This window comes from Betta splendens, chromosome 13, assembly GCF_900634795.4.
Source record: "Betta splendens chromosome 13, fBetSpl5.4, whole genome shotgun sequence".
Classification (NCBI taxonomy): Eukaryota; Metazoa; Chordata; class Actinopteri; order Anabantiformes; family Osphronemidae; genus Betta; species Betta splendens.
Window position 1 is genome coordinate 7,313,665 of NC_040893.2, and position 24,511 is coordinate 7,338,175.

Below are 24,511 nucleotides of genomic sequence, written 5' to 3' on the forward strand. Positions count from 1 at the left end.
ACTGACTGACTGACTGACTGACTGACTGACTGACTGACTGACTGACAGGCAGACTGACTGCCTGAGGGAACTGAATTCTCTCATCTTGGCTCCATGTTTTTAATGAGTTGTTACTAAGGTGAGACACATGTGGAGGTTAGCAGCCAGATGTGCCAGGTGTTTCTCCAGATGCGCTCTGGCTTCCAAATACGGTTAGAGCAACCATCATTTCCCATCAAATACTTACCACTCAAATTTTTACGCCCCAAATTAACACCAAGCTCAAGACAGTTTGTAAATATTTGTAAATGTGTGTTCTCATGCCAGCGTGAAGCCTTTTGGTGGTTTTCCAATACAAATTTACTCAAACCACTGACGCGTTGTGTATCAGTTCTGGGCAGAGCTTAGTCACAGGACACCGAATTGTCGAAGCACACAAGTGAAGCTCGAGCAACAATATTATTCTGTCTGGCTGGCTCTTTTTCTGAACCTCCTCCCTTTAAATTGCTTGTTTCAAAAACAACTTTATGAACACTGGTTCTACTACAGGCTGTATACCATTCAAACATTTTGTGACATATACACCAAGTCTGAAAATAATAGTATTTCTCTATATTGCAGTGTTTTCGTTTTAAATGACGCCTTCACGTGCCTCGTTCCTTAATAGTTTCCTGCGCTAGCTGCGCTTCAGAAAAATGGACCGTGCGGAGACTGCATTACGCATTTTTTTCCATTTCGTGCGTAATGAGGTGTGATTTCATGCAGGGTGTCCACATAGTAACGCACGTACATCCCGGTGGGGCTGCGGTGGGAGCGTTTTCACCTGCGTGGCGCCTGTGTGGCGTCGGCTTGATGCTCCGTCCTGCTGCTACGTCAGCGGCTGCTCTGCGGCGCAGAGTGGGGCTGCAGCGCGGTGGTGCGGACGATGCGCACGGAGGATGCGACACTGAACCAAGTTTAAAGCTGCTCCGCGAAGCCGCGGACGCGGCGAAGCGGACGTAGCGCAGTCATCGCCTCCTCCGGTGCCGGGACCGCTTTCCCTTTTTGATTTGCGCAACCTCACACACACACACACACACACACACACACACACACACACACACACACACACACACACACACACACACACACACACACACCGACCTGGTTAGAGCCACTCCACCTGCATGATCGGTGCGCCAGGTGAGTAAAACACGAGTGGAGGGTGTGGTGTGGTTCTCTGTGTGTTTCCTACTACATGTGCCAGACGCGGCGGAGCAGCAGCGGAGCAGGCTCGTCTCGTACCGGTCTGCCATTAGCGGGGGTCCACGGCGCTCACGTCGGCTGCTGAGGTGAGTCCGTGCGTGGATGCGGGTTTTCACACAACAGGCGCTCAGCTATGCGCATCCGTCCCTCTTTATTTAAAACACCCGGTCTTGATGCGTAACTTTACTCAGTTCTATGTTCATCAAAGCAACTCACTGAGTTAAAGAGGGTTTTAATATGAAAACGCGGATCAGCGTTACTGACATGCTGCTCAACAGCTCCATGCTGCGTCCCGAAAGCAGATGGAGAGAGACGAGCGCTGTTGTCTGAATCTCTCCACTTGAGGCATATTGTAGAAACGCTCGTGCACCTGTCGGCCGTGCGTCCGTGCACACGGAGCCGCCTGCGGCTGCACGTGCCTGCTCTGCTTCAAACAGGGCCACGCGTTTACTGCTACTAACGACTTCGACTCATAGAATGAATCCAAAACACAGCCTATTGTCCACCTCCTGTGTGTGCGCGCGTGCGTGCGCGTGCGTGTCCTGCTTGATCGCCCTCTAGGGGAGCTACGACGAGGGGCTTCTAACGCCAGCTCCTTATTAGTTAACACGAGGCCAGGAGCGCTATTGACTTGCAGCAGGGTTTTCCATTAGAGCCTAATTATCCCCTGCGTGATGATTAACACGCGGTAGAACATGTGTTTTGTGATTACTGAAAATCTATTATTAGGTGTTATTGTGACCTTATGAGAGGATTATAAAATATTCTTTATGCTAATTAGTTCTCTGTGATTACATTGTGTTTTCATTTAGGATTGGCTTAAAAACATACTGAAAAATTAAACAGTGCGTAATTGTACTTACTACTAATTTACTACTAAATACTGTTATACTTTTTAACTAAATGCTGTATTTTAGTGCACTTTTTTCCCAAAATACATTTATGTGATAGTTGAATATTTAGATTAATTGACAACCATATAAAAAGAATAATGACCTTTATATATGACCTTTTAAAGTGAAATATTCTGCTCTGTTTTTGCGGTTCTCCAATAGTGGAGTTTATTCGCCTCCGCCTCCTCGTGAGCGTAACGCTCCGTGTGGTCCATGTAAATGTCTGTCCTCTCTGCGTCTTCATCCTCTTCACCTCTCTTCTCCCTTTTGAAGCTTGAACCTCACAACCCTCCACCTCCATTTCTCCCTTTCAGCCTGCAGGATGAACTTTAAGAACCTGAGGGAGTACCTGGCCTGGTTATACTACCAGTACCTGCTCATCACTGGCATCTATGTCCTGGAGCCCTGGGAAAAGTCCATCTTCAACTCCATCCTCTTCTCTGCCATTGCCATGGTGATCTACACCTCATATGTGTTTGTGCCCATTCATGTGCGCCTGGCACTGGAGTTTTTCTCTGGGATCTTTGGTGGCCAGCCCGAAAGCACCATGACACTCATGAACTAAAAGAAGGGGAGAATATGGAGGGAGGAGGCAAATCATTTCATAATTCAACTTTACGCAACCTCCATTCAAACCCCAGCTAATCAAGACCCAAACCCGACGCTCTGATTGGACGGTCTGGAGACGAGAGCCTGTCTCCCTCGGGCCTTGTCCCACGGTATTAGACCCACATTATACGTACATCACTCTTACGCTGCTTTAAAATCTGGACTCTTTCTCCGTTTTTTTAAAATCTTCCTGAATCTCCGTCCTGTGTGAATGCATACCACCCCTGGTTTTGCATGATAGGGTCGCACATGCGTAGCAGATTTGCATGCTGGTCTTTTAACGAAACACCTCCCGGCCTTTGTCTAGACTCTGAGCCGCGGCCTTTAACTGGGCACATCAGCGACAGGACGCAACTGGACTCAGTGCAACGCAGACCACTGCCCCACACGCAGGATTCAGTCTGACACCACTCCTTCAGACAGTCCTGCAGGGTCACGTATGACGCTTTCTGTAGCTGATCAGAGACTGAGTCTGAGCTATGCAACGAGGCTAAAAGAGTCACGATCAGGGAGCTGCTGTACAGAAACTCTGCATTTACTGGAACAAAAGCCTGTAATGCTGGTCGTATGCCAATTAACGGGCAGGATGTGTGCTGAGCCCTCCTTTATCTCTCCATTTGTAACTACTGCTACGTCACGAAGGGCGCGCTGGAGACATGAGCGCCAGCAAATATTTGTGTTTTAGGCTTGGCTTTACTTTACTTTACTCAATCAGCAGCTTCCGAACTGTCAAATGCAAGACGCCCGTGTGGCAGACGACTAAAAGGCAACGGCTGCGTTACAATCATGGTAATTTGTGCTTCGGGTCGAGGGTTTGCTGATTTCTAGACATGAGCTGAAGCTAACTTTATTTGTATGAACATATATACTTATATACACTGGTAAAGGCTTGGCTGGTTACAATGTCAGTTACCAGCTCTGGTTTTGATTATTTATGTCTGATCATTTCTTCTTGACTTTGTGTTTTTCATCTGAAAGTGCTTTTATATTTGTGCTTGTGTGTGTGTCTTCCTGTTTTATTTTTTTAAACCTTTGTAGCAGATGCAGACATGTATCATTCCCAAAGAATGTAGAGCTCCCTGAGAAATGTTTTTTCCGCCTCTCCCCCCAAATAAATGTTTATTTTCTACATGATGACAACGCGTCACAGCAACATTGAGACAATAAATGTGTTTGACGCTGCGCTGGATGACTCTTCTGCGTCTGTTACAGTGTGTGGTTTAGTTTGAAACGAAGGCAGAGGCAAAACAAATCAAACAATACGCACAATGGGCACAAGTGAAGTCGCACAGAGGCAGAGCCACCGAACCTGTTCCTCCTGAGTCGTGCAGGAATGGCGACGCAGGGGTTCCGCTGCCCTGCGACAGACCGCTGACCTGAAGCCTACGGTGCAGGCACCTTTCAAACGGAGATGAAAGGATGAAAGGATGAAAGGATGAAAGGCAAAACCTGTTGTTAAATGTCTGCTGGCACAATGGGGCAGTGTTTGATGTCCTGAAAGTAAATGTACACTGGATCTTTCCATATATTATAAACAAAGGTTGTACATAGTGGCAGTGGCGTGACTGCTGCATTGTCTCGTATCAGACTTTAAGCCGCGAGTTCTCTTTCAAAGTTTGCCTTTAGCTCAGTCAGGAGCCATTTTCTGTTTTCACTTCCCATGTTAGTCTTTGTTCTGTGAAGGAACAGGTCAGAGGTTATGTCTACAGTATAATGGCAAGGTGTGTAAACAATCCCTTTCTGCAATCTTGTAAACTCAAATGACCTGTCACCATGTTCCCCCAAATGAACCAACTAACAGTTAGTTTTTGAAAACCACCATCACTATCAACATCATGACACGCACGCACGCACGCACGCACGCACGCACGCACGCACGCACGCACGCACGCACGCACACACGCACACACACATTCAGGTCTAATCTACAGGCGTGGTCTCCTGCAGGGAATGTCTCTATAGTAATAACCTATAGTAACTATGAGCCGCAATGTTTGACATGTCAAACACAGAGCATCAGACACAGTGTTACAGCTTGTACATACTGTCAATCATACCTTTAACTGAAATCCAGGAATAGTTTTCTAACCAACAAGATTTGTACTCACATACATTTATAACTGAGTTTGTGCTGTGGCATTTACAAGGATTGTGCAATTTCTGCCATTCTTTGCTGATCAAAGATCGGAGAGGAATTCATTCAAGACATATATCAAGGCACATATCTGAGCTCCGAATCAGTCAATATGAAGCAAGGAGTGGCTGGTCTGATAAAAACCTGAGCCCAACAGGGTGTGAAAACCCCAGTGGTGCCAACCCTGTGGCTGACCCTGGTCAATGAGTCACACAGCACCTGAGAACTCATAGAAGCACAATACGTTTGCACTAAACATGATCCAAGAAACATCATTATCACAATTTGCATTTTTTTTATTATCAAAAACACCAAACGTCAGGCACCATGTTGGAAATAGACTTACTATTACTGGTATTTACTGCGTTTTTGGTTCAGTTATCAAGGATCATCCCAAATCAAAACAAGTCTGCCACCTAGTGGTAACATAGAGAAATGCACCACAGATGCTCAATGATCAGCCAGGAAAGATTTTAAAGGCTTTTGAATTTGGCAAAAACAAACAGTCCAACGTTTATTTAGCAATAGCAATAGCGGTGGCACATTATTTTGCTGTATACTGTACACATGTGATTTGCAATGCAAGCGGCTGGAATGTTTTACAACACACCAGGAATTTTAGTGTGAAACATGTGATGGAGGGAATTCTGTCATTTGGTTTTCCAGTAGATACCAGACTTGTCCTGTCTTCACAGGGTTATGGAGTTCTACAGTTAGTTACACAGGCTCCCCAGGGGGTGGGGGCCAAACTGAAAGACGAAGACAACTTTGCTTGTTGTTTTCCTTTAGTGTGTGATGATGAGGACAGCTGGGGTCCTCTGAGCCGTGCATCAGGCAGGTGCATCTGTGGCCATAGATTAGGAAAAACAGAGAGAATTATGGGTAACAATATCAATCACGCAAAAGAATTTCTGATGATCTGATAGTTTGATTGTGTTTAAACAAAATGTAACAAAGAAAAGAATGAAAACAGAACAGAATAGAATAGAACAAAATCCCACCAATAGCCCCCAGTAATACCATAATGCAAAGCTGCCCATAAGCAAACGGAGTCTGTGGTGTCAAAAAGCCCATTATGATCCCACCGCCAGCTTGGAGTGTCTCAGAAACCAATCCCCACCATCAGAGCGGTTTGTCAGGGAATGTGTGGCAGGAGAAAGTGTTTTTGTACTCTGTCCGACTACATGAGATGTGTCTTTACTGCCAGCAGATCTCATGCCAAAGTCATTAGCAGCTAATTCTGCGGGATCTAGATTTCCCTTGATAAAATCCCACAGTCGAGAACAAAGGAAAAGTCTATGGTCCTATTTGCGCCTGTGAGCACAGCGGCGGAATAATCATACAGAGAATGTCTGGTCGCTGTGCCGGATGCTAAACAAGTCTATCTTTTTGTCTCACACTATACACATTCACTGCAGCTTCAAGACCTCCTTTACATGAATAGGGTTAATGTAAGGCAATACACCTCCATCCATCCAAGTCATCTTTGGTGCTCTCTCTGCTCGACTGCACCCGCTGAGTAAGTTAACTCTTCCCCGCCGCCCGCCCTATAGTGTGCGCAGAGGGCGACTGAGGGCAAAGCTGGTGCTAGTGTTAAATGAATGGACAGGTGAGCGGCGCCTGGGTCCTCTGTGACCAGCTGGGCACTGTAAGCTGACCGCTGCTCTTATGTGTGGTCTGAATGAAGCTGAGAGGCGACGGGGTTGGGGTCGGGCCTGGAGAACCCCAGAGGAACCGCTCGCCTTCTCAGGAGTCGGCTGCGAATCTTACACCCCATCTTTTTGTCTTTTTCGTGGAAGGGGCAAGTCGGGACACTTCACCTGAGCCGCTGGGAAGGAGGGAGAAGATGAGCATGTCAATGGAGGGGGGGGGGGGGGGGGGGAGGAACAGTGTATGTGAGAATAGTTTAATTAAACACAACCCCCCCTCTTCGTTTCCCAAATTTCATTTCCCTCCTTCCTGCTCACTCATAGCTGGTCATAGATCCCTCTAAGGACATGAGGTCTTTGACAACTGAGGCATGCCCACTGCTCAAACATTCATTGTCACGGGGCAAGTCGAGAGTTTCAACCAGTCATCTACAGGCAAATCACTTTTCTACCAAAACCAGATGCGATCTCGTTTCAGCGCAAGAATGAATCATTGTGCAGCCGCACAGTACCGATCGTTGGTCAGCAAACGCCGCCGCGAGCGACCAGGCAAGCATTGCCACTGTAATGATTTACCGGAGATAAGCTGTTTGACGAGCAGCTCAAGTTTAGCAACTGTCGAGTGAGGAGCTTATCGGAGCTCTCGGGGCTAAAGCTTTCGTCTGGATGGTCACCAAGCGCCGGTTGATTGTAAAACAGAGCTCCCTGTGCCGTGCGCCAGTTTGCACATCAGGTGGTGTCTCGCTTTCATTTCAGCGCAAGATCCTGCACGGGGATCTACATTTAAATCATAAGGGCTTTGCTCCATCCTGCTTGCAGCTGCATGCAGAGTGCATTTCAAACCTATATTTGAGAAAAGGCAGTTGTAGAGGCCCGGCTTGTGTCACAGAACCCTCTTAGCTTGGCTTTGTCCCTCGGTAAGAGCCTGGGTAGGAGCTTGGAAGTTGGAGGAATGCCTCCCATATCAGGTGACCCATTGCCCCACGGCCTTTGCTCTTCGCCTAGCTTGCAGCGAGGGAGTGCTCCTGGTGGGTGCTGTATCCCGTGTCACAAAAGCACCTTTCTACACAACAGGGGTACAGAGAATGGGCCACAGCACAGTGGTTCTCCTTGGGTCGGCTCCAGGCTGCGTTAGTTGGATTTCAGACCTCCCCCTGCGCCTCCAAGTGAACACCCTCCTTGGTGGTGATGTTCTTTTGCCTAACCCTTGCAGAGGGATCAGAGAGACCTGGAGCTCCTGGTGCTGCCTCCAAGACACCACTAGAGAGGATAAATGACCGTACCACCTATGCATAACTGGGTGAGTCTTAGTATATTTGCTTAATACGTATTCTAAAATTGTGTAGTTAGCAAATCTGTGAACGTCTTTACTGTAGATCCTGTGACCTTGAAGCTGTAGGTTTCACTCTATTTAAGCACATCATTAACGACTGTAGATAAACTGACCATGTGCAGAAGACGATCCTTGATTGAAGAGCAGACTTTAAATTTAACAGTTACTGAAGCTCCAACTTGAAAACTTCCAGAGATCGAGGGCGTGAGAATCAAATATAAACATGGAATTGATACAAGCAGAAGCAGAGATATTGCTGTTCATCAGGTCACAAAGGGGAACTGCTACCGTACCATGACATGTTAATTTTGTAGCCAGTGGAAAATGAAATGCGTGCATCAGAGGAACCTTGGCTTACATCAACCCATCGGTTCTCAGATCCCAGTCAACCATGAGCATCATCTCCTGCCAGCTGGCGCTTGTAGCTGTAGTTGTGATCACACTGGCTGTGGTGTCCTGCGCTGAAGCTAAGACTACGCAGAAGCCAAAATACCAGTACACCAAGAAGCCCGTCCCTCAGATCACTGTGCACAGCCCCGTGACCACCAGTGCGCCGAAGACTCTCAAGGTCGTGGTAAGCACAAAGGCGGTGGAGCCCCATCCAGTGCCGCCAACAGAGAGGAGCGCACACCCAAGCCATGGCTTTCCTCAGTACTACACAGAGAACACGGAGCCCCCTGCTGCTGGCCCTGAGAACTACACCTTGGATTACAATGAGTGCTACTTCAATTTCTGCGAGTGCTGTCCTCCAGAGAGAGGCCCCAGAGGGCCAAAGGGAGACAGAGGCCCAGAAGGTACGAGATGGTCTATTAAAGCAAATATAGAAATTAAAATACAATTAAAGAAACAACTACACATCACATCACCTTTTGTCTGCATATTCAGGTCCACCAGGTGAAAGAGGTCTAGCAGGAGCCGCCGGTTTACCAGGACCATCGGGTGTGAGTGGTCCTATGGGATTAAAAGGAGACAAAGGTGAGTACAGCTATTTGTTGGCGATGAACAGATAACATTCAAAGTGCTTTTGGCTTTGGTTGCATTGCTTGGGATATAACAGGAAGCAAACCAATTATCCAGTGCCTGTGTAACATTTTTATATAAAAATGTGTAAATTGTTACCACAATGACACAGTTAAGAAAGGAAATGATTCATTATCTGAAATAAGTTCTAGGTTTATAATTTCAACCTTTTAGGGGATAGGGGTGATAGAGGAAGCAGTGGGACAGCTGGGCCACCAGGAATACCAGGCAAACCTGGACAGAAAGGTACATGCGTGATGGTAATTGATGAATTCTTTGAATCTGCTGCCAAACGTTGTTCATGTAAGTCTCACGCAGTTTCCTTTATTTTGCAGGTGACGTTGGCTCAAAAGGTGAGAAAGGTGAAGTAGGGTTACAAGGTGTCAGAGGTGATGGTGGGGAAAAAGGTGAGCCTGGTCTGAATGGAACTGCTGGTGAGAAAGGGGAACCGGGAAAAGAGGGCCCACCTGGACTTCCAGGAGCAGCTGTTGCAATTGGCCCCAAGGGAGACAAGGGGGATAAGGGTGAGTGTGGCATACTGGGGGAGAGAGGACAGAAAGGTGATCGAGGGGATACTGGGCCTCCGGGTGTCCCAGGAGGCATGGGCATTCCAGGATTAAATGGCAAACATGGTTCCCCGGGTGTTGTAGGCCCACGTGGGGACCCAGGACCACCTGGAGCACAGGGTGAACCAGGGGCAAGTGGGCCTCAGGGTCCACAAGGCATCAGAGGGATGCTTGGGCCAAAGGGAGACAGAGGTTACCCTGGTATGAGAGGTGAACGGGGCATTCGTGGAATGAAAGGAGCCAAAGGATCGGGAATAGCTCAGAAACGCTCAGCATTCAGTGTAGGCATCTCTCCAAGAAAGTCCTTCCCTCCCTCTGGCTTCCCGATCCGGTTTGACAAAGTCTTCTACAACGAAGAGAACCACTTCAACCTCACCTCCAACAGCTTTGTGTGCGTCCATGCTGGTGTGTACGTCTTCTCCTTCCACATCACTGTACGCAATCAGCCACTGCGAGCAACGCTGGTGGTAAATGGATCACGGCGAGTACGGACACGGGACTCTCTGTACGGCCAAGACATTGACCAGGCATCCACTCTGGTGGTGCTGCATCTGGTCGTGGGTGACGAGGTGTGGATGGAGACACTCAGAGACTGGAACGGGGCGTACGCCAGCAGTGAGGATGACAGCATCTTCTCTGGGTTCCTGCTTTACTCGGACACTCTCTAAGGCTCGATTTGCTACTGACTCTCTTCTTTTACTGTGCTCCTCCAACTTGAACATAAGGAAAAAAAACTCCAAATATTGGTGGTGCTACACTATAATACTCTCTCCAGTCAGTACTGTACACTATTCTGATAATGGGGAATAAGATGTTCACCCACACTCTAGGTATTACTGCATATTTATTTATATTCAGTTTATGAAGTGTAGAAAAACTTAAAATGTGTCCACCCCGTAGCAAATTGCAACAAAACACAACTTTTAATTACTTCTGCGATATTTAACCCCTTTAACAAGACACAAATCAGGAATTGTCTTAAGCAAACTCAAAGCTAATCCAGAATTGAACTAATTGCTCAAAATGCACATGAGGTAGAACACATCAAATGGCTAAAGTGGATCACTTTCGTTTTCGAAACATAACCAAGTCTCAGTAATGGTCAAGGAGGAGGAGGAGGAAGAAGAATGAAGCATCGTTGGAGAAAAAGACATTGTGGAGCACGGTGGTGGCTCTGTGGTGATCAGGGCCTGCTTTGTCTTCGTCTGCATCGTACTGCATACATCACATTAGTGCTGTGAGAACACTGAGCGTCACTGGACCTTCAGAAGGAGAATGGTCCTAAGTAAACCTAAAGGTTTACCAAGGTTTGATTCCAGAAGTAGCTGTGAAAAATTCAACTGCGGCCTTGGGGCTACAGTAGTTAAATTGTTCCAGTTGTTCATTGAAAACAGCTGATTGTTGCCAAGACAATAAGAAAGAAATAATATTGAGTATGATTATATGTGAACAGTTATTGCATATACAGTATCCTGATATGATAAAATGGCCCAGAGGGAAAACCGTGCTTTCCATTATTCAGATAATTGGTAGTTTGACCTACAGCTTCAAGTGTCAGGTAGTTTTATTAGGATGCATTTGATGATTTAATGGTGGTAGAGATGCTGCAGGTCGACTGTAAATATTCTGAATCCACACGCTAGCAGTTGAAAAGTATTAGTTTTAGTTAATGGTATTTTATTTTACTTACTTCTCCCGGCCCATATTTTGAATGTATTTATTAAACCTGCTGTCTTCTTTTCTCACTACCTACTGTCTGTCTGCGTTTAATAGTATTTGTTCTGCATCTTTGTTATGTTTACAGGAAAATCACTGTGATCTAGCTACAGTATATCAATATAATTTCTGCTTGTCTGATACATAATCAACATTGTACAATAGAATTGTATTAAAAGGTGATCATATAAAATAAAGTCCAGTAAATCATTTTTAATGCTTTATTTGCTTTAATGAATATTGCAATAATTGTGATACTTGTTTATGTTACAAAGTGAAACATATGCGTGATTAGGCTGAAAATGAATGATGTGAATGTTATTACTGAGATACAGTCTGCAGCCGTGTGAAAAGCAAGCCAACGCCTGAAGATGAGACAGCGGCTGGAGCAACGCAGGTTCCTCAGACGGTCTGAGTGATTCAGCAGCAGTTTGGTTGAAAAACTAGGTTGTGGCTGAGAAGGCGTCGGAAAATGTGCTGCGTCCTCGCTTGAGGAATCCAAATCGGAGAAGCAGAGGTATCAAATAGACCTGGAGAGTCAGTGGAGGAGCCTGCAGGCAGGCAGAGACACTGACACAGACAGGCTGAGGCCTCATCCTCCGTCCTACTGGACCAAAGACAAGGTGACACTGTCCAATGTCTGTGCAGCATTTCACACAATTTAGCAGTAAGATGAGGGCGTCAGCCTACGGTGAGCGCATGCAGCACTGCCATTCACTTTGAAGCACCTGTCACTGTCCAAACTCTGTGGGCTCGCTCCACCTGGAGATGTCCAGCTGTGGCACCCTGGCCCTGCAGCTGTACAGGCCGGGAGCGCTTAGCACCACCTTTTGGTTCTCAGAGGTTGCTACTCCCAGGCGATTGTTGTTCTTGTAGAAATAGTAGTTTACAGGAGGCGCGGGGGCACGAGCGTTGTACTGGACGTGGCAAATGAGCTTGACTTTATCCTTTGACACGCTGACAGCCTCCAGAACAGGCTCGGTCAGAACCTCTGAGAAACACAAAGAGAATTGGTTGGTGGCGCAGACACAAGTGCTGCTGAAACATTTTGTTGCTTCATGCCTCTATTTTTATTGAACAACAACAGCAGCTTAATGAATGACCTGCAGTCACAGCCGTCGTCTTGGAAACTCACCTGAGACCTGCACTGGAACATCAGATGAAATCACAGAGCGCGTTTGTCTGTTTATGTCCCAGGACGCCCTGCAGGAATAATCCCCTTGGTCGTCAAGGGTGGCGTTAGTTAAGTGGAAGCGAGGATCCTTTTGTCTCATAACTTCAACGCCGTCTTTGTACAGAAACACTTCTTCCAGTTGGGGGTTAAGGCGGACGCGACACGTGATCTGCAGGGTGTCTCCAACGAGGACAGGATGAGGTTGGTATTGCAGGAAAGCCCACCCTCCTTCAGATACGTAACAAAAAGTATTATTGTTAATAGTAAGTTATTCCTTTCAAAAAGAATTTTTAAGAAAAACACCGCCTGACCCCTGGAGGATGTTATAATTAGAGGAAGTAGAAAGAAGTAGAAACCAAAAAAAGAAAACAGTGATTAACAGCATCTTACCATCCACCTTGATCTCCACAGGCAGACTTCGGCGGGTGTATATATTTCCTACACCTGTTTCCTTCCATCCCTGACAATAGTATTTCCCACTCTCCTGAACTCTGGCTTTCCACAAATGTAAGTCTTGCTCACGTTGTGGTAGCTCCTCAGATCCCCTAAACCACGTGTAACCCCACGACGTGGTACGCTTGTCAGTCAAGTTGCATCTGAGCCGGACGCTTTCCCCAGAGAAAACCCTCTGCTCCTTTGTCACCAACTCCACTACAGCATTGAACGAGGGGGGATCTACAGAGATGAAGACGTGAACAGCTTACTTTGAAGGAACCTCCAAAACGTACAGAAAGTACTCTTTAATTCTGAAGCTAGTTAATATAAAATATGGATTATCTGAAATGATCTTTTTTTTTAATTCTTTAGAAGAATGTTTGTTGCTTACCTTCAGGCACCACAAACTTTGTTAGGGATGAAATAACTAGAACTAGAAAATATATTAGAGTGAATGTTAAAATATGGACAAACAGACAAACATTAAACCATGATTAAATATGAAAAGTGAACTAAAAGAAACTCACCCAGCAGGGGAATGACTGTGTCCATTGTGATGGTCGCTTGTATGAAACTGTTTGAGGCAAATTCCTTTATACCTAAAAGAGGGAAGTGAAAATGTGTTTTTAAACTTTACCATGTTGCACAAGACATCCCCTTTTCCAAAAATGCTGCTCTGTCCTTTCATTTCTGATATAAATATAAGTTTCACTGTCACGATTAATCACAACACTCGTCACTGACGTTTTTCTGCAGCAAAAAACATCTATTAACATATAAGATGAGCAAGATCATCCTAAATGTACATTAAAATATCTGAAACTTTAAAATAGGAAAATTAGGTAATGTTATATTATGTTAATATGTTAATGTTGGTTTCTGTTACCTGCTGCTGCTATGGTTCATTGTGTCCTGGTTTAACTTTTCTTTATTTCCACATTTTCCTGAAACCCTTCACAAGTACAATATATCTTAATACTGGAAATAAATGCAATAATAGTAAAAGCAAAGGGGAACTATGAACATGGGTCACACTCTTAATGAGAATTTTTTTGAATTAAGTTGAACTGCACCCACATCCAGAGAACCATGCTTACATACTAGGAAAGCCGGGGTTTTAGTAATAGCAGTGTAGTAGTAGTAGTGTCATCATTAGTTTTACTTCTACATTATGGTATGTGGTATGATAAATGATTAAAATGGGTTGAATCAGGATCAAATTTTATAACCCTTGGCAAAACTGTGGCAGTCACATGAAACAAAATGAACAGGAAGCGAACATGAACACAAGTGCATGAGCATTCATAACTTTTATTACTTAAGATCACACACCCATAGATGTAAACAGACCAACACTGCCCCAATAAGTTACTTTTAAATTAAAAGACAGCGTTGAGTTACACTCTCCCATGTGACATAATAACAAACCACTGAGATTACAAACCTCACTGGTATGTGGTTTCTGCGTACAGTGCAATTAGTGAAGCTGTTAGGATTGCGTTATTTCTTTTTTCCAAACTAAAAGTGGAAAGAAACTGCACATAGGCTATACTATTGCAAAATGAAAGAAAATAAATGAAAGAAAATAAATTTCATTTATGAAATAAATTTCATAAATGAAAGAAATAATAAAATGTACCAACATTTGGAAATCATATCTTAGAGGCAACGGGAAGGTTTATGTTTGAGCTCTAATGAAAAAAGTTAAAGACAGAAATTAATACATCCTATAAAATGATTCTCACCAGTTACCCCTCATCCTTTTAACTCAATACAGCAAATTACTGTACATCCTTCATTTAATCTACTTTTAGGCTTGAAATCAAAGAGAAAATAAAATAAATGTGTGACTAATATGCAGAGCTTGGCCTTAGGAATCATTTAATGTCTTGTGTTTATAGGGGAACAGCAACATCTCAATCTTGTTACATACAGTAACCAAACCCAACAGCTCTGTCAGAGCGTATTAAGAATTTCATCAGACATGCCTATGACAAGATAAATAAGATGAATTCCTACTATTCAACTATCAGCATTCATGTAACATGTGTTCAAGCAAAAGCTCTTTTAAGAGAGTCCAACTGTAAATATTACAGGGTTAATGTCTCCTATTGCATCCAGAAGAATTGATACCTGACACTCTTTAAAAAAATAAAATCACTTATGTGCATCCAGCTGGAGTGAGAGGTCTGACGTGACAAGACACACACACACACACACACACACACACACACACACACACACACACACACACACACACACACACACACACACACACACACACACACACACACACACACACACACACACACACACACACGACTTCAGCTGAGTCCATGCAGTGAACACCCACTTCCTGCATGCACAACAGCCGCACAATTTCTCTCCCTCGCAGGAAGTTTCTCATCAGTAGAGAGAAATACACAGTAAATATAGCTGAGATCACAGGCATGACCTGGACGGGAATTAAAGAGGGGAAGTCAAGTTTTTCCATTTCCCCGAAACATTTCCTCCACAAAATCAACTGATGGTTTTTGGTTTCTACATATCAAATTCAGCCTGCACTCATAAAAATGCATCATTTGTAACATTATTCACAGCTTTCAGATGACCATGTGAATAATGACAAACATTTAAAATTTACAACCTAAACCATCAGCAAACATGTAACAACAAGGACGAAGATGACGATGTAACCAATGCTGATGTAGCTGACTGAAATGTTTGGAATGAGCTTGGGGTGGAGTCAGTCTGCACCACAGTAATACAAATGGTGGAGAATGCCTCCTGAATAACACTCTAGAAGGTTAAGCTTCACAGTTCCCTCGGAGGAAACAATAGTCAGAGGCTGTGAAGAGGTGGGAGATTATACTTTTCAAACAGCCTCGGAACACCTAAGCTCAAGTGTGCTTACTTAAACTAAAATAGAAGCAGAGCATCAGGGTTCCACCACAGATGCTGCACTGGAAATTGCAACAGCAAAACAATATTTGGAAGTGTATTTGTGAGTGGCCGGCCTTGTCCACAGGTAAAACTCAACATACCAGGATCTAGGAACGTTTAGAATGTTAATTAACAAGGGATTTTTAGAGTTTCCTCTCAATCAAGTTCAGATTCATATTTACTGCATAAATGTAAACGACTCCTATTCCCACTCTCTACAAGGAAGCAGAGTGCTTCACAAAGTGCAGCACTCCGTTGTTTAGTAAGACAGTGTGTGGATCTAACAAAAATGTCTGAAGTGGAAAGGGTGTTCCTATCAGATATGATAGCCATATCATCTGTATGTGCATATGGACAGCAGAGTTTACCAGCAGGCAAAGGGGGGTGGGTGGACTAAAGCCTTTAAATTAGATTTTTCTGCACAGCCCTTCAGATTACCCAGCAAACACCTGTGGTTTCAGGGGTGGAGGAAGGAGCTCGCTCTCCACGTTATCAGAGTCAATTGCGGACGATGCTGCAGGTGTTGTCTCGCTGGGAGCAGAGGCAGCAGGGATTGGTGTCTCTGCTGGAAAGCTATCTAGAACACTCTGCACCTTCTGCTCCACCTCGTCCGTCCAGTCGATGAGGTCGCTCTCCAGCTGACGGGCCTTCTCCATGATTCGCTCCTGCCGTTCCCCGAGCCCTGTTAGCAGGTCCAGCCGTTTGTGGACCTGACTGATAGCTGTGCTGGCTGGGGAGCAGGAGGAGGCTCCAGTGGCCTGTGGCCACTGCGGGGATGCCTGGCCCGACATGTAGAGGTCGAACTCCTCTGAGCTCAGATTAAGGGACTGTCCGTCCAGCTTCTCGATGAAGGCTACAGCACAGCACTAAGGAGTAGATGTGGGGTAATGAAGAACAAAGCCGTCATCATCAGCACAATTTACAATGCCACAATGTGTCTGAATGCATTTTTCTTATCTCCTCACCAGATTAGTAAAGTAGTATCCATCCTCTCCGGTCATCAGTCTGCTGGGGTTGCAGAAGCGTGTTATATACTGGATGTTGGACTGCAGACGTGGAGGATTTGCTTTCAGCACAATATAGATGAGTGTCGGAAGGAAATCGTCTGCAGACGCCGCCTCTTTTTTGCTGACTTTAATGGCATTGAAGATGTGCTTACTGCAGCGAGTGATGCATGCCAGCTTGTCCTTGGGCACACGCTTTGAATCCATTTCAATCACATCTGGAATGATGCAAACAAATGATGAGCGAACACATTTTTATCACCTTGCTTGGAATTCTATTTCTAAGATAACGAGGAGATTTCACATCCCAGTCTTCCAACAGGTGGGAAAAATCAAGCTTACCGGTTATGGCTTTGACTACACTGTCAGAAACCTCAGGGATCTCTTCATCCACAGGAACACAGAGCATCTCAATGGTGACCCAGTGCAAAGCTCTGTAACAGAACACAGTAATCATTTCAAGTTTTTCTCAAGTAGGGACTTTAATGCTACTGTGATTCCTTATGGTCAGCAAAAATGCAAGAAAGTGAATGACTACTAGAATAGAAAACGTAAGCATTACTACAACTTTCGCTTCCTAACCTGATTCTTTTCTGAATGGCCAAGTCTTTCTTCTCATCATCTGTCGTTTCAGGACAGAAAACTTCCTTGTAAAGACGAGTCATCATGTACTTCTCTACTTCATCCATGATGGTCTCCACATGATCTGATGGACCTACAGGCAGAAGTACAATAATAATAAAGAAGCTGAGTGCAAAGAAGAAAAGTCGTAAGTAATACGTTTATATGTGTAGAGGTAATAAAAAGGGTTAGCCAGTACCTTTGATCTGGGCACTGAGACGATCTGAGAGGTTCTGGTAGAAGTCTTGAACACACTCAGAGAGCTCATCTGCACCAATGTCCTGCACAAGAAACTTACTTATTTAAATCCATTTCATTTTAAAATCAAACACTGATATCTCAGGCATGTCTGTATATTTCCTGACAATACGCTAATTTATGCATAGACTTAATTTTTTTGTGTTTACTGTTAATATGATGATTACTCATGTCAGATAATTTAGGGTCAATCAACAGTTACTAAATTACAAATAGAATTTCTAAAACATTCTACAATTACTGACTTTTTATAGCTTAATAATTGGTTGAATGCAATTTATAGCAACCAGCATCTCGTAAAGGAAACTGAGTAAAAAAACATTTTCAAGATTTCAACACAGGAAGCAGAAGACAGTCTGTATCTGAGCTCACCCGCTTATAAACCATGGTCTCAGTGAAGGCCCGACACCGTTTGAAGATCTCCCTCCCTAATTTCAGCGGCTTGAGAAAATCAATGAACTCCCGCGTTGCTTCGTCAGTGTCCACCGAAGTCTGACGGTTTGCTGAAGAGCTGGGGCTGGGGGTGGATTGTGCCTCAAAAGGAGCAGCATCTGGACCATGACATTTAATATTACTTTGATCAATGACACTAACTAATGAATTAAATATATGATGGGTATGTCAGTCATATAAAACTGGATGTAACACTATACCTACCTTTTTTTGGTGGTGTTTTTGTGGAAGGAGAAAAAAACTTTGTGACTGTATTAACTTTGCTGGACTTTTCCTTAGTTTTCCTTTCTTCAAATTTACTGAAGGGAGTGATGGCGGGCTGTGACTGGGTTTTCTGCTGTCTACTTGCATACGCTTCCTCTTCCTCTCTCTGAAGCCTGAAAGGGAAAGGACAACATGGCTGTAATAGTTGTCAGATGGTGAGAGGGACACAAGAGCAAGCCAACAAGGGGGTAAGACACACCATCATTTTACACAGGGCACGGAGGGACAGACAAACCTTTCAGCGAGTGCCCAGTCCTCTTGAATCTGTTTTTGCTTTTCTCGCTGATTTTCCTCTCGCCAACACTTCGAGCACAGGCCCTGCCAAGCTGTGTTGCCATAAAAACCACATCCTTTTTTGCAAAGCAGCTCTGATTGGTCCAGATGGATCCCACGCCGCTGGCTCATCATGCTTTAACCAAGGTCAGGGGGGACTACTTGGGGGCAGCAGATAGAAAACTTTACAAACAAGTACGAGCCGTTAATAAACACTGAGACATTTATATTAAAGCTAATAAATATATGTTTTAATATTGCTACAATTTTCAGCACCGTTGAGTCTGTGCTGACATTTAATCCAAATCTTACCATACAATGTTGATTAGACTCACCTAATTTAAATCGAATTCCGAAAAGTTTATTCTAGTCTCCTGGGCAATAAGAACGAAGAAATGTCTCCAGGATTAACACACCTACTTGCTAACACTAGCCAGCTAATAGCCAGTAGCTAGGAGTTACACTATTTAGTGGACATAAAAAATTAACTTGGAATCAAACATTGGTCTAAGAAGAGTATTTTTTCATAGTCGCAAATGCTTCTTGTGACTTCATGCGCTATAAGTTTATCGATCCAAAACCACGTAAAAACAAGCTAATCTACAGCTAGCCGTCAGCTGTTTAAGTACATAGGCTAATTAAAGCGCTAAGATAGTCAGTAACTAAAAGAGCTACATTAACGTTATGTTGTCGGAGGTCAACGTTAGGTTGTGGATTTATGTCAACATACACTTTCATTCGCAGTAGCAAAAAACTACCGAAGTAAACCGATCGTCGCTCCAGTGTTCTGTGGATGTTTACATTAGCCAAAGAGCTAGCTTCGTCCAGCCGCCATTTTGTCCGACAGCAATGTCTTCTTCGATGGTGCTCTTCCACATTACTGACTACGTGGGGTATCGCCACCTAGCGAGGGCAGTTCTGCAAATCTGCGGCTTTGTGGCGACAACTCCACTGCGCGCCTTGACTCCACCCGTTCGTCCAACATCTGGAAACGACGCAACATAAAAAACTGCCTATAACAATAACTAAAGAATATCTACGCTAAATTGTTGAATATTAGGTTAAAACTCTCACATTCTAATACCACGTTCATGAGCAATGGCAGGTAAGCGCGTCCCAAACTGTTTTACAATGACATGCGGGCGATCGGCAAACCGAAAGTGATTTTGGCTGTGAAGAAAAGCTCTACATATGGTCATATCCGGTATTCTCTTCCGTTTAATCGCAAAGGCTCTAAATAGCGAGGCGTGCGCGTGTCTTGGTAAACTTTCAAAGTTTACAGGTCGTAGTTGATCGAGATGCTTCCTACAACTGAAATATAATAGGCTTTATAATATCGTGTTACATAGGGTATATAATATATGTATATTTTAAATTAATCTATTTTCTGTAGACATAAACTTTACACATTTTTCTAATCTTTTACCTACAGCTTTAAACATGTCATCCACATATTTCAATGTAATAACTGAATTATTAATCATAATCGAAAACTTACATGCAGCCAGTGTGGCACTCTGTTCTACTATTTTTATTTTTATTGCATTTGGTTGTAAACTCCTGAATAGCACCTTTAATTTACCGGTAATTTTATTGCTTTAGTCCATCATATCAACTAATAAGGGGCAAAGAGAGCAGTAATGTTATCTTTCATTTAGTATGCTTATATTCATATTCTTAAAAGAAGAGTACGATATAAAAATTACACCTTATATAATGCCTTTATATTGCCTCTATTGCAGAGCAACTTGGTACCATAAGAAGAAAGTTTATTGAATCGGTGTCCAAAGCAGTGATCAGTGAGCTTCTGGACGGCCTTTTAGAGGATGGCGTCTTGAATGATGGAGAGAAAGACTCTATACTTGAGGAGAACTGTGGCAGAGCAGACAGAGCACGAACTCTCATCGACACCGTGAAGAGGAAAGGAGATGCAGCCAGTAAAAAGATGATCGTTTACCTTCAACAGACCGATCCAACACTTTACTCGGAACTGGGTCTGTCCCCACCTGTCTGAGCCTCCATCAGTGGTGAACTTTGACCTGCCGTTATTGTTGTACTTTGACCTGTGTTTATTACGCATATACAGAACTACTTGTATTATTAAGCTCGGTGACAGGTGTAATTTAGATAATGTTTTTTTTTAATTCATACATAAATAATGTATGTGAATTTGTCTTAAAAAATTAAAACTATTGCAACCTGGTCAAGCTCTGACTCACTGTTAACACATAGGTAAACACTGAACTACCTGTTGTGTTTGTTAATTCATGGGTGAAACTAAACTGAATAGAACGCAATGGAAAGCTATGGAAACCTTAGACGCCATACCCACATAATCAGAAAACAAACAAACAAACAAAAAAACGACGACTACGAGTATATATGTATTTTTTTTATTTTGAGTTCGAAGCGCTGTCTGATCTGCGCACTGCGATCAAGTGAGCCGTCGTTCGTTCGGCCGTCGTTCACCCAGCCGCGCTTCAAAAACGTCTTGCGCCCGTTTGTGCTCCGCTGTAAAGCGCGTAATACGGGCGCGAGGCGTTTTTGAAGCGCGGCTGGGTGAACGACGGGCGAACGAGCGGCGGCTCTGCGCGCGCCGCGCACGGGGTCATCCCATACGCTCGCGCGGTGGGGAGGTCATATTAAGTTCTTTATGTCATGCATCAGCCCGCGCAGAGTGACTTGAGGTGTGAACGATGGCAGGTAAGAGCGTATGCAACTACTTATACTGTAGTACAATATCCCTTATGACGGCGGTTTTAGACGGCCATTCACCGGAAACGAGGACGTGAGTTCTGATGAAGTGTTTGCGTAACTGCAGAAAGGAAGCTAAAAGTTGGAGCAGATTTTTCATGCACTTCTTTTGTTTTAGTACAAACAGTCAAAGTGAATTCGCCGTGTCGTGTCTCTGGTCTGGCTTCGGTCGAACTTTTATACAAACGACTGTAATGCACGGGACACGTTTGACGTCAAGTCAGTGTCTGTCAAATACAGATTGACTTCAGATTAAGGTAAACATGTTTTTACGGACGGGATGTTCAAGTTTTGCAGCGGCATAACCGTCAAACCTCCAATAACGCTTCACGGACAGACGTCGCTGTAGAATAGAATGATTCGTTTTAAGAAAAATAAAACACGTCTCGACGTTGCCAGAAACATGTCTCGACGTGTTTTTCCTCTGCTTTGTGTGGAAAAAGTGAAAGTCACGACCCTCTGCCTCTGCATTAGAAAGCATGCACACATTCACATATAAATCCTACAACCAGCGATTAACCTCATAATGAGGTTACTCGCGTTTTTTTTTTCAATTTTAACCTCCAGTTGCCTTTTTTAACGACTTCCCTGACAAAAAAGTGAAACGTTCAACCCTGTCAAACTTGAGCGAAATAGAGGTTTAAAACGCACTGAATGGCATATTATCCTGTGAAAGAAGATTTCTTTGAGCAGCGTTTTACATTTTTGTCACTTCACTAACTGAAAATGAAATAATGCCTCTATTGCAGAGCAACTTTCTACCATAAGAAGAAAGTTTATTGAATCGGTGTCCAAACCAGTGATCAGTGAGCTCCTGGACGGCCTTTTAGAGGATGGCGTCTTGAATGATGGAGAGAAAGACTCTATACTTGAGGAGAACTGTGGCAGAGCAGACAGAGCACGAAGTCTCATCGACACCGTGAAGAGGAAAGGAGATGCAGCCAGTAAAAAGATGATCGCTCACATTAAACGGGCTGATCCAACACTTTACTCTGAACTGGTTCTGTCTCATGCTGAACCGCCAGGTGAGCGGACGCCTTTCGGCGCCTTCAGCCTTTATCAATCAAACCCATAATTTACCTTTACGCAATAATGATTCACAGAGACTTTAATGTTGTGTCTCCCAGCGAAGGAGAAACAGAAGATGACGCGGGATGAGACGGATAATGACATTTACCCTGTCACAAAAGAAAACGTCAAAAACCGCGTGGCTCTGCTAATCACTAACATAACATTTACCAACGTGATGTATAACAGAGGCGGAGCCGATATAGATGAGAAGAACATGGAGAAGCTGCTCTCTAGTCTGGGATACGAGGTGGTGAAACACACCGACCTCACAGCAGAGGTGCGTGTCAGAATAAAAACAAAACCTATTTTATATATATATAATATTTCGATTCAGTAACCTGACTTTTATTTTGTATTTTGTATCTGACAGCAAATACATAAAGCCGTCCTCGATTTCTCCAAACACCCAAAACTCAGGCAGACGGACAGCGTGTGGGTGGTTATGATGTCTCACGGGAAACTGGGAAACATTCTTGGGGTCAACTATAATGAAGCTGACGCGAAACCGGACCAGTTCAGCATCAACAACATTTACACGTGCTTAGATTCCGAGCACTGCCCAGCGCTGCTCAACAAGCCCAAGGTCATCGTCATCCAGGCCTGCAGAGGAGGTGACGCCGAGCTGAACTTACGCACGTGTTACATGTAATGTTTACTGTAAGTGAGAGGTGTATTTAACATACGTGCCGTATATTTTAGTTGGGAAAGGAGACGTGCTGATCAGTGACGGGGCCACGGCAGCTGATGAAGCGCCGCAGTCGTGTCCGTCTGACTTCGAGGACTTTGAGGATGACGCTATCCGACGCGTACACAAGGAAAAGGACTTCATCAGCCTCCTCTCCTGCACCCCCGGTCAGTGCACCTGCAGCGAAGCCTGAATGTCTTAACGTCCTGACCACGTGCGACAAACACCTAACGTGACGTTCTCCACTTCCGGCTTTGTTCCCTCAGACACCGTCGCCTACAGGCAGATCGATCGCGGCTCTTTGCTCATCCAGTTCATCGTTGAGGTCTTTAAGCCTTCTGCCGAACAAGATCACATCGAAGAGCTTTTCCGCAAAGTAAGTGATGAGTAATGATGGAATAATTGTCATTTATGACACGTCACTTTCACTCTTGCTGGAATTGATCGCAGTGCTTTGATTCACGCAGGTCATGCGACGCTTTGAAGACTTTAGTAAAGGCAAAATTAGACAGATGCCAACTAAGGACAGATGCACTCTGACCAAACACTTCTACGTCTTCCCTCGTCCCTGAGAGCAACCAGCATCAACACAGCGTTTAAGTCCTTCACCACTGTAATAGGTTAATAGGTGAAAGTACTAACTCTACTCGAGCTGGCCGAATAAAATGTTCGCCGCTGTTGGACAAATACTGCATTTAATTAAGATTTACAAAGGGAACTTACAATTTCCCTAACAGCCACCACTACTAACTACTAACACCCCCCCCCACATACACACTGACCACTTAACAACCGTATACTGTACAACTTCCCCCAAATGGATGAATTTAGTGCTCCAGATAATTTTAGACAGACAGACAGACAGACAGACAGACAGACAGACAGACAGACAGACAGACAGACAGACAGACAGACAGACAGACAGACAGACAGAATAAATATCTTTATTGCCCCGCGATGAGGAAATTACCAATTCCCACACCTGGACACACCTGTGTGATGCAAAGAGCCCACGATCCTCAAGTTGCTTCTGCCTTTTAACTCCTTTCTCTGGCTCTGGTGGAATGTCTGTCTGCACCAATAGAATTGTTTATGCCACGTTATCTCGCTGTGCGTGAGAATGCAAACATCGACACATGACAACTGTGTTGGATAAGAAATAGCACAAAGGCACAAATTTTCCATTACAGTCAAGTGTGCTTACTCAAACTAAAATAGAAGCAGAGCATTAGGGTTGTTATTAATTATTTTTTTATTTATGTTTTATTAATTCATACATCAACAATGTATGTGAATTTGTCTTAAAAGAATAAAACTATTACAACCTGGTTCAGCTCTGACTCACTGTTGACACATTTAATATATAAGAGACACAGGTTAAACACTGAATTACTTGTTGTGTTTGTTAATTCATGGGTAAAACTAAACTGAA

General features: G+C 44.1%; 6 protein-coding genes across 8 annotated transcripts; 4 read left to right on the forward strand and 2 right to left on the reverse strand.

The window, feature by feature from the left end:
- The first annotated feature begins 624 nt into the window (after nt 1–624).
- On the forward strand, nt 625–3,908 carry sptssb (serine palmitoyltransferase, small subunit B). The gene is made up of 2 exons (XM_029172180.3): nt 625–1,310; nt 2,432–3,908. The coding sequence occupies exon 2, from the start codon at nt 2,440–2,442 to the stop codon at nt 2,680–2,682; it is 243 nt and encodes an 80-aa protein (XP_029028013.1). The 5' UTR covers nt 625–1,310; nt 2,432–2,439; the 3' UTR covers nt 2,683–3,908.
- Nucleotides 3,909–7,816: 3,908 nt separating this feature from the next.
- otol1b (otolin 1b) lies at nt 7,817–11,361 on the forward strand. Its single transcript, XM_029172179.3, is given in 5 exon segments — nt 7,817–8,636; nt 8,728–8,817; nt 9,037–9,108; nt 9,198–10,033; nt 10,035–11,361. Coding segments are annotated over 5 exon segments (1,605 nt in total). The 5' UTR covers nt 7,817–8,233; the 3' UTR covers nt 10,239–11,361.
- LOC114868519 (high affinity immunoglobulin epsilon receptor subunit alpha-like) lies at nt 11,352–13,428 on the reverse strand. Its single transcript, XM_029172184.3, has 5 exons — nt 13,281–13,428; nt 13,145–13,186; nt 12,709–12,993; nt 12,280–12,546; nt 11,352–12,135 (listed from the first exon to the last, which is right to left on the reverse strand). Exons 1-5 carry the CDS (start codon nt 13,303–13,305, stop codon nt 11,876–11,878), a joined length of 879 nt encoding a protein of 292 aa, XP_029028017.1. The 5' UTR covers nt 13,306–13,428; the 3' UTR covers nt 11,352–11,875.
- Nucleotides 13,429–14,048: 620 nt separating this feature from the next.
- LOC114868516 (rab5 GDP/GTP exchange factor-like) lies at nt 14,049–18,704 on the reverse strand. The gene is made up of 8 exons (XM_029172177.3): nt 18,532–18,704; nt 18,237–18,409; nt 17,952–18,130; nt 17,521–17,602; nt 17,283–17,415; nt 17,043–17,134; nt 16,662–16,918; nt 14,049–16,562 (listed from the first exon to the last, which is right to left on the reverse strand). Exons 1-8 carry the CDS (start codon nt 18,702–18,704, stop codon nt 16,131–16,133), a joined length of 1,521 nt encoding a protein of 506 aa, XP_029028010.1. The 3' UTR covers nt 14,049–16,130.
- An 829-nt stretch (nt 18,705–19,533) lies between these two features.
- LOC129604970 (caspase recruitment domain-containing protein 18-like) lies at nt 19,534–20,771 on the forward strand. Its single transcript, XM_055513728.1, has 2 exons — nt 19,534–19,674; nt 20,312–20,771. Exons 1-2 carry the CDS (start codon nt 19,668–19,670, stop codon nt 20,581–20,583), a joined length of 279 nt encoding a protein of 92 aa, XP_055369703.1. The 5' UTR covers nt 19,534–19,667; the 3' UTR covers nt 20,584–20,771.
- A 314-nt stretch (nt 20,772–21,085) lies between these two features.
- Nucleotides 21,086–24,407, forward strand: LOC114868518 (caspase a-like). 3 transcript variants are annotated; one of them, XM_029172181.3, is made up of 7 exons: nt 21,086–21,272; nt 22,073–22,348; nt 22,427–22,671; nt 22,765–23,005; nt 23,094–23,246; nt 23,346–23,455; nt 23,547–24,407. In XM_029172181.3, the coding sequence occupies exons 1-7, from the start codon at nt 21,266–21,268 to the stop codon at nt 23,649–23,651; spliced, it is 1,137 nt and encodes a 378-aa protein (XP_029028014.1). In that variant the 5' UTR covers nt 21,086–21,265; the 3' UTR covers nt 23,652–24,407. The 3 variants fall into 3 exon arrangements, with proteins under 3 accessions (XP_029028014.1, XP_029028015.1, XP_055369702.1); XM_029172182.3 differs by having other exon boundaries at nt 21,093–21,272; nt 22,451–22,671; XM_055513727.1 differs by lacking the exon at nt 21,086–21,272 and adding an exon at nt 21,428–21,580.
- Nucleotides 24,408–24,511: the final 104 nt, after the last annotated feature.